The sequence below is a fragment of the Manacus candei genome, unplaced genomic scaffold (genome assembly GCF_025592945.1).
Source record: "Manacus candei isolate 608988 ecotype Guabito, Panama unplaced genomic scaffold, ASM2559294v1 h1tg000014l, whole genome shotgun sequence".
NCBI classification, from domain to species: Eukaryota; Metazoa; Chordata; class Aves; order Passeriformes; family Pipridae; genus Manacus; species Manacus candei.
The window spans coordinates 53,812,423-53,821,565 of record NW_026138062.1 but is presented as its reverse complement, the minus strand read 5'-3'; the positions used below and the strand labels follow the sequence as shown (position 1 = coordinate 53,821,565).

General features: G+C 50.0%; 1 protein-coding gene across 2 annotated transcripts; it reads left to right on the top strand.

Annotated features, from left to right (window-relative positions):
* Positions 1 to 2,346: 2,346 nt before the first annotated feature.
* Positions 2,347 to 9,125, top strand: LRRC23 (leucine rich repeat containing 23). Of its 2 annotated transcripts, none has more exons than XR_007903395.1 (7): positions 2,347 to 2,939; positions 3,016 to 3,128; positions 3,961 to 4,214; positions 4,304 to 4,434; positions 7,453 to 7,589; positions 8,237 to 8,401; positions 8,681 to 9,125. XR_007903395.1 is itself a non-coding variant. In XM_051780834.1 (7 exons), exons 1-7 carry the CDS (start codon positions 2,838 to 2,840, stop codon positions 8,756 to 8,758), a joined length of 1,041 nt encoding a protein of 346 aa, XP_051636794.1. In that variant the 5' UTR covers positions 2,350 to 2,837; the 3' UTR covers positions 8,759 to 9,125. The 2 variants fall into 2 exon arrangements, 1 of the variants encoding a protein (XP_051636794.1); XM_051780834.1 differs by having other exon boundaries at positions 2,350 to 2,939; positions 8,176 to 8,401.
* The last annotated feature ends 18 nt before the right edge of the window (positions 9,126 to 9,143 follow it).

The window sequence follows — 9,143 nt, the reverse complement described above, 5'->3', positions numbered from 1 at the left end:
GAGCCTGTGTTTCTGAGAGGCTGCTGGGCCATGGCTGCAATTTGGTGCCACAGTGCACTGGGGTCAGCGTGGCCAGAGCAGTGGTGATGCAGCAGGAACATGCAGGGGGCCTAAGGCTCGTGGAAGTGGGTAGAATCATTCACAGGGATTGGCTGCTGGCTGCAGCTCTACTGTCAGTTCCTGCTCCTGCCCAGTCCTGCCCACAGCACAAAAGCCCAGGAGAGTGACCTACATAGAAAAAAAACAGATGGGAGCTGAGCATTGATCTTGGCTGCTTTGAGGAGAATACAGAGGCATGAAAGCATTCCTTTAATGAGGAATAAACTCAAGGAAAATCATTTCTGTATCAGCAGGAGTGCCAGATCTTGTTTTTCTTCTGTTTTGTCTGCTTTCTGGCAGGACTGCAACTCTATGGAGTGGAAATAGTGCCAGATCCTCCCTGCACACTGTAGTGGTTGAGTCTTAAACAGGTTGCTGTTGGGGGAAAATGCATTGTGTCAGATGGAACAGTCCGAGAGGCTGTGGTGGCTCCGTGTCCTCAGCCCCAAACAATAGCCAGGCTGAGCTTGTATTTCCAGTAGGCACCATACACACACACATTGACAGGTCCTCGTGGGTCCCTTCCAACTAAGAATATTCTGTGATTCTGAATACACATCACTTAACCATATAACCATGGATGGCCACACAGATTACACATCCAGCCACACAGAGCACTCACACACAGTGCCAGCAGCCTCATGCCACCCTGTGTTCTGGCTGAGCAGGATGGAAGTACACTCGTGTGCACCCATGTATATATGTGTATTTATATACATATATACACATACATGTACAGTGTGTCCATCCAGCAGCTGGGCTCAGGCAGTGTCCAGCAGCTGCCCCCAGTCCCAATCTCTCCAGTCTTTCTGGTCCCCCAGTAGTCAGCTCCCTGGCCACAAGTCCTTCACCCAGGGCAAATTGTGAATGGAGTTTAATGAGAAGATGGGACAGGCTGCACTGATCAGGTGCAGGGAATGGCCAAACCATCACAAACCATTTACACATGACTGGCCCTTTTTATTTCTGTATCCCACACTTGTTTCCCCACAAGTCATCTAGATCCCTCCCTTTCCTGCTTTTGGTTCCTGCCGTAAACACCCCCTAATGAGTACTATGCAATACCCAAACGCTCTTCCCCTGCATCCCGTCCTGTCTCTCGCATCCTGTCCTGTGTCTCACACCCCTGAGCACAGTGACCTCCCAATCCTAAAGGTGCTCTGGGGGTCAGGATCCCCTGGGACAGCCGTGGGAGGGGGTCAGACAGGGTGTCCTTTTCTATGAGTCCTTAATTCGGGCTCCGATCTGCCATTGTGTCCCTGTGCTCATCAAGATGGGCCTCTAGTGGGCTGATGGCCACTGGGATGTGCCTGGAGGCAGCCCAGCAGGGTGCTGCTTGGGCTCCCCCTCCTGCCATCATCACCCTGTGCTCCTTTGTGGTTATGCAAACCAGCTTTTAGAACATAACCTCCCTAATGACCAGTATAGTTAGGTTTGGGATCCTTCTTTTCATACGTATATAACCTAAATAAAATTTCTCTCTTTTAAAGATTTGGCTTTCTTCCTGTAATTGGGGGATATTTAGGGCAGGAATCAAAGGCAGGATAGGAAAAGTTCACGTGCAGGTTAATTCTTTACTGTGAGGGTGGTGAGGCACTGGAACAGGTTGCTCAGAGGAGCTGTGGATGCCCAATCCGTGGAAGTTTTCAAGACCAGGTTGGATGGGGCCCTCAGCAACCTGGTCTAGTGGGTGCCATCCCTGCCCATGGCAGTGGGGGTTGGAACTAGGTATCTTTAAGGTTCCTTCCAACCCAAACCATTCTGCAATTCTACAGTAATGAGCAGGGATTGAATTCAGATGGGGCAAATGTAGCACAGGAGAAGGGGTTGGCACCAGGGTGTCCAGAGGGACAACTGGATGGTCCAGTGGGACAGAGATGGCAGCTTGCCATGCAGCCCTCAGCACAGAGGAGTGCGTAGCAGGAGGGGCGATGGCTGGCACACTCCTGTCTGACATACAGCTCCACTTGGACCAGCTTATCTAACACTGACACTTCCCGGGGCCTGCAGAGGAGTGAAGTCCACTGGAGGGAAAGGGAGCAGGGCCTTGGACTTTGTATTGACTGCAAATCACTGGTGACCGTCAGCTCTGAGTAGCATTCCCAGCTGGTAAACACCCGGCTCTCACAGGCACTGTTGGCATTGGCTGGGCGTGGGCAGCCTCACCCCTTCCCGTCTCCACAGCCTGGAGCAGAGGGCTGGAGCGGTGGACCCCAAAAGCTCCTTCCTGGCATCCAGGCAGTCATGTCTGGGGAGCCCAATTCTGCTCACCATGTTAATTAAACATTTACTGGGAGGAATGTCTTTCCTCAGGACATTCACTGCCTCAGTGACCATCACCCTCTGTAGCCCAGCCTGACTGTGAAGCGGGCTCCATTTTTTGAGCTGGGGTGCACACAGGATGGCCTCCAGCGGTCCCTTCCCACCAAAATAATCCTTCAGTTCTCTGGATACGCCAACAATTGCAGATTGTTCCCACACACCTGGGAAGGTGGAGTGGGATAGCAAAGTGCTTCTGATGACGGCGGGACACGCTCTCAGCTTTCCATGTGGCAGTGACTACCCAAAGGACGCGGTGCCCCGGGAAGCCGCGAGCCCATCCCGGCGGCGGCTCCGCGCCGCTCCAGGGAAGCCGTGCCCGCCCCCGGTTCCCATGGCAGCGGGAGCCGCGGCCCGCGCCGCCGGGCCTCTGGGAGCAGCCTCCGCGGGAAGAGGGAACAGGGTTCTGTCCTGGGAGGATGGAGGACGACGAGCAGGAGGGGGACGAGCACAGCCCTGAGAAGGAGGAGGAAGAGGGGGAGAAGGAGGAGGGGGAGGAAGAGGAGAATAAGGAAGAAGAGGTGAGGGGGGGGCCCTCAGCACCGCCCGGCTGTGCGTGGGCCAGCGCTGGTGTTGTGCTCTCTCCTCCTCTCCCAGGTGCCGGCTCCCTGTCCTCTGACGGAGGAAGTACTGAAGGAGGGCCTGTCTCTCCTCAGTAAGACGGGCAACGGGCTGGCCCACACCTACGTGAAGTTTGAAGCCAAAGGAAAGTGAGTGTGCAGCACCTGCCCCAGCAGAAGCTCCACAGCCACCCGCAGCCATGGAGCAGCTGTGCCATAAACTGGTGACGGGCCATGCGGGGCAGGAGCGTTTCCAGGCACTGCTCTCCAGCCGCCTGGCTTCCAGTCTGTGCCTTAGCACAGCCTGTCCATCCTCAGCCCTGAGGTGGGCACAGCCTCCACCACAGCCAGACGCACTAGTGGGACATCAGTGTCTCTAAGGATTGACGGGAGCCTGCCCCTCGCTCTGGGCTGTGGTCTCCTAGGGGAGCCTGAACCGGGTGACCTCCCTACAGGCACTTTGAGAAAATCCACTAACATCTGTCCCATTAACTAACATTTAAGGCATGCAGTTGTAAGTACAGTGCCACAGTGGCCTCCGGATCAGCACACCCTCATTACCCTGGACCTAACTAAGAGGCCTCAGTAAGACTGTTTCTTTCAGCAGCCTCATACATACGTCAACCACCATTTTTCCCACTAGTAAAGTCCTTACACACAGTTGCTGTCTAACAGACCCCTCCCCGAAACTTACCCTCTTTTCTGCTCTGGTTCTGCCCTCTCCTGACAGATACATTTCAATGGGAATAAGTACTCCCTCTGCCAGGAAAGGAGGTCAAATCTTACCATTTGTCCTTGTTTACAGACTGTTTGGCCTGTCCCTATCACCTGCCTTTTTCTTCCTTCTCTCCAGCAAGGCTTTCTAGGATAGCAGGCAAGTGCAAGAGGAGGTTGCCCTCCCTCCAGTAGTTGCAAGGAGCAAACCAAAAGCTGGTGGTGGGGAAATATGAGAGATGTTTCATTCACATTCTCCCTCCCTCAGGAACTTGACAGACATCAGCGTGCTCAAAAGCTTCATTCACCTGCGGTATGTGGATTTGTCAGAGAACAAGCTGCAAGATTTGTCTCCACTGAGCAGCCTAACAGAGCTGCTTTGGCTGAAGGTGGATGGGAACCTGCTCACCAGTGCCTGCATGCAGGAGCTGTCCTATCTCCAGGTCATCAGCTTTGATCGCAACCGCATCAAGGATATGGAAGGCATTACTCACCCCCGCTTAGCCACCCTCAGCCTGAAAGGTGACACAGACCACCTCTCTTCACTCTTGTGGGGACACTCTTTGGGTGGGATTAACTCTCTTGTTGTTTCTTCTTCCTCTGGCACTCAGAAAATAAAATCCAGACAATGCTGGGCCTGAGTAAGGACCAGTTGTTCAGCCTGGAAGTCCTGGAGCTGCGAGGAAACAAACTAAAGACCACAGCAGGGCTCAGTCTTCCCAAGCTCAAGAAACTCTATCTGGTAAGGGATCGACCAGCCTGGGGAGTGGGACAGAGCCTGGCTGCAGAGCCTGGCACCTCCAGCCAGTGGGAGGTAGGGAGTTCAATCTTTTCAGCCTGAGGGAGCAACAGATTTCAGAGAACTAAAAGACCAAATCACTTCTTTGGAGTAGCTCCATGTTCGCTGTGGGCCCAGATAGCGCAAAGGGAGTAGCCACTAACCACAAACTGCAGAGGAGGTGGCAACATTCAGTGTGTCAAGTTCTTCCCCCATAACCTCCTGCAGGAGAGCAGTTTTCCTTTCAGGCAGTGTTAGGCAAGCTCATATTCAAGTGTCCTGGGAATACCGGAGATCACTGGGCAAAGCAACAGGTTTGCTCTGGGTGACACTGGGAGGTGCCTCTTTCTCCTCTCTGATGGACCTAATCAAATACTGGTTTAAACCACATGATTCAGACCTTCAGCTGCCAAACAAAAAAAAAACAACCTGATTGAACATCACAGTAAAACTCAGGTAGGAGAAGCAATTTCCTCATATCATAAACAGTTGCTTCAGAGAACATTTACTACTAGAGGAGGAAGTGAAGAGGGTAAGCATGGCCAGTGTGTATGTATGTGTATGGCTTATCTATGTATGTATGGCCACGCATCACACAGTGCTACAGCTTGCAAAGACTAGATAGATAACCTGAGTCACTACTTCTTAAAAAGCAATTAAATATTATAAAGGCTTTGAAAACCTATGTGGTTTCTTTTCATCAAGTCTTCCTGGCAGAAAACACTGAGGAGATTGCTTGCTGAGATTGCCTGCAATTTTCTAGTGGAAAACTGGGATTTTAGATCTAGAGGTTCTCAAAGACTGGGTGAAGTGGATAAGTCAGTAGATACAATACAGCATTTCAAAGCATAACTAGACACTTCAGTGAGTTATTGGAGGGAAGCAAATACAGCATCTGTATTTAAACAAGGTTCCTGGTATGATTGAGGGGTTTCTGAGCTGCCCAAATGAAGCGGGAAAACTGCATTGTTCTATTAAAACTAGAACAACTGACTGTCAGGAATCTTTGGGGCTTGAATTTGTCTCCCATGTCCAATGCTCATTACATCCTTTTGCAGGGAAATCTCTCTCAGCAATGCTTGACTTTCTCTATAAAGATTTTGGTGTTACTTCAGCCTTGGGTAGGTGCAGCTGATGCCTCAAAGACAGGGTTCAAGAAAAAGGGTTCAGTTTAAACAAACTGAACCACATTTGGTTAATGTGTGACATAGCTAGAGATGAAATTTAGTATATAAAAAGTTTTAGGTACTAACATGAAGACTATAAGCTGGCTGTGTACCATGTGGCACTTGCAGCAGCTTGAGGGTCAAAGTAGGACTGTGTTAGCTCCTGGTCCTGGTGCAGCAGCGGAGGCAAAGGCTGACTAGAGAAAGGTGAAGTGTGCAGGAAGTGGAGAGGGAATCATGGGCAACTATACTATGGTAGCCTTCCATACAAAACGGTGGCATCTCATCCATGTGAAGAACTGGAATGTAAGGTAAGGTGATGGTGTGTCAAATTGAATGTTATTTGATTTAGGGGAAAAAATAATAAAACAACCCTGAAAAATGTCCATTCTACATTGTCCTGCTAGTGCTTGCAAGGCCAGAGCTGTTAAAACTATTCACACAGAAGTCATGAAGAAAGAGAGAGTGATGGAAGGTTACTATTCTTTTTACAAACCAGTGGTCTGTGAGCTCCCCACTCACCCCAGCTTCTAATTTCCTCTGAGGTACAATGTCCTAATCCTCCCTGACTGTTAAATCTGCTCATGTGACCTTCACTAAATATCCAACTTTCCTCTTTTTGTCCATGTGTTACTCTTTTTACTTGGCCCAGCTGGTCCAGACTCTCCCTTGTCCAGTTTCCATTAAAATGCTCCTTTTCTACAAAATGTCCTTTTCCTGAGTGACCCAGCCCTAAAGTGTTCTCCTATCCCACCAGTTCATCCTGTGTCCCTTTATTAGCCTCAGGTATTGTCTACATCACTGCCTGGCTACCTATGAGGAACAGAGAACACAACAGCACCTCTCTCCACGTTCGTTTCCCGTTCAGGTGTTTGTGTCCTTAGAGACTTAGAGACTGCGGCCCCGAGCCACATTAGCAAGTGAAGCCGTGCTCAGCTCCAAGCTGAGAACGTGGCGGGGAGGTGGCAGTTACGAGGGATGCTCCAAACTTGGCGGCACAAGGCGGTGAGCAGCCTGACAGGTCGCTGGTGCTCTCACTGCGGGGAGCCCGCGCTTGGGCTGGAGACCTCTAGTGGCCTTTTCCAGCCGACATCTTGCCGAGAAACTATTCCTGATATTCAGAGCTTCCTATTTTCCCGCCTCGTTAACCCACATCACAGTAAAGCGAATGAAATTCAGTGATGGGGGATTTTAAACTTCCTGATTTAAGATTTTCAGATTTGTTTCAAGAAGGTGCACCTATGATGAATAACAACAATTATACCTGAAAAATCTTAAAATTAAACCAACCAGCAACCCCTACCCCCCTCCTCTCTCAGAGCACACAGCCTGCTTCTGCTACCAGAGGGGTAGAAGAGACTTCCTGGTAGTAGATTTCCCCCACTGGGGGACTGGAAGATGCCTAGACTACGTGGACTATGTGACTGAGAGGGGCTGGTTACTTATCCTTTAAATACACTCATTTTACGCTCAGGTCTGAGCTTTCCCCTCCACACAGTTGCTCTCTGAGGCCCATATTTGGCACTGCCATGGAAGGGAGTACTGTGCTGGCAATGGAATATTCACCTGGGGTGGTTTTGTCTCAGACACCAAGTGATGCTCCAGGAAACACTTTTTCAGCAAACTTCTGGTCCTTGAATCTGAGTGCTTAGATGAATGACCACTTGGCCAAGACCCTGAACAACCTGATATAGCTTCAGAGAAGGCTGTGTTATGAGTGGTAGAAAGTCTGAAGGGTAGAAAGAGCTTTAAAGGCCAGAAATAACTGCTGCGTGTCCCCTTTTCCCTTCTCTCTTCCTGTCTCCCTGGTGCTCAGGCCCAGACCAACATCCGCAGCCTTGAAGGCCTCAAGGGGCTTGAGCAGCTGGAGACTCTGCACCTGCGTGACAACAAGCTGGAGACCCTGGATGGATTCTCCAGTAGCATGAAGTGCCTGCAGTATCTCAATCTACGGTGGGTCTTCCCTTCTCTGTGTTGGGACCAGAGATTCTTTCATCAGACTGTACTCCCATTTAGATCTTTAGGATTTTCTGGTTTTTATTGGAAATTGAAGACCTGGTAGGGATGGGTTGATATTTACTGTTCTTAACTGGCATTCAGCACTCAGTTGTTTAGATGTGTAACAGTCAGGACCTTTCCTGGGCTTCTCAGGAAATATCTGCTTCTCCAGTCACTCTCATACTCCACCTCATGATTTTTATTCCTTGCCATAACTCCATTGGATCCCTCAAAGCATATTCTCTATGTCCTGTTTGCAAGTGCCCTTTAGTTCTCAGCATTTGCCATAAAGGGTGTTGGAGATATCACGTGATTCAATGGACTGTCTGAGCACAGAGAAATCCAGAGGACATGTCCTGTTTGTCCCTCAGTCTGGGGAGCTGCAGGCAGATCTGGATCTTAGGTGACAGATCTGTGGTCTAAGCTCTACGGTCCATCATGCTGCTAAGTTTTGCTTTGTCTATCTTGTCCACTTACTGTTCCAAAGGGATCTCACTCCTTGCACGGGTCTCTTTCCCCCGCTCTCTTGTGCTTCCTTCAGGAACAATGGGATCAGTAGCTTTCAGGAAGTGGAAAAACTGCAGGTTCTTCCCATGCTGCAGGCACTGGTGCTGTTGGACAATCCATGTGTTGATGAACCCAGTTACCGGCTGGAGGTCCTTGCCCTGCTGCCACACCTGCAACACCTTGACAAGGAAGTAGTTGAGCAAGATGAGCGGGAAGAGGCGATGAAAATTCGTCAGACAAGGCAGGAAGAAAAAGAAAAGGTGAGAACAACATGGTAGGGAGAAGAAGAAGGAAGTAAAGAGAAAGGATCAAACATGCTGATGAAGCCTCACCTCCCTCCGGATTATATGAGGAGAAGGGTGAGGGGCATCAGTTCCAAGTGCAGAAGAGCTTAAAAAGAGACTGGCCTTTGCAACCTGGTTCTGATGGCCAGCATGCAGCCCTGCTGTCATTCCCAACCCCACTAGCCAAAGAGGGTGATGAAAGGGGAAAAGAAGTTGAGCATGGATTCATTAACTTCTCCCTCTTCCCTTCTTCAGGAAATGGAAGGATCTCTCAAGGATGATGCGTCTCTTCAGGAAATGGAAGAATCACAAGGGGATGGTGTGACTGAGTGACCTCTGTTTTTAATACCTGTTCCCAGAGGTTGTCAGGATGTGGAGATGCCTTTCCCCTCATGTGCGGATGGGAACACGAGAGCTGTAGGTACCAGCTTCACCTCATTTTACCTCTGGACAAAAGAAGAGGGCTACCCACCCTGGTCCTGGAAGCTACCCTGAGGCACTGCAGTGTTTTTGCAGTCACTGCACTGATATGTTCTATTCTTGGTAGGCCCAAGAGGGAAAATGGGAGAGTTATAGGTTCTGTGGTTCGATTTATGGCTCCCAAAAATCCTGCAAGATTTTCCGATTTGAATAAAAATAATTAATGAGCCCGGAGTGACTGGGATTGTTTATCCTGCACACCCACTCCTATTCCCTGGTTCTCTCACCCTAGTCTGTC

Excerpts from the sequence above, each read along its gene's own strand:
- LRRC23 (XM_051780834.1), top strand. The coding sequence starts at position 2,838 with ATGGAGGACGACGAGCAGGAGGGGGACGAGCACAGCCCTGAGAAGGAG. Across the intron at positions 2,940-3,015 it reads AGGAGAATAAGGAAGAAGAG|GTGCCGGCTCCCTGTCCTCT; the intron begins GTGAGGGGGGGG and ends CTCCTCTCCCAG. Across the intron at positions 7,590-8,175 it reads CTGCAGTATCTCAATCTACG|GAACAATGGGATCAGTAGCT; the intron begins GTGGGTCTTCCC and ends TGCTTCCTTCAG.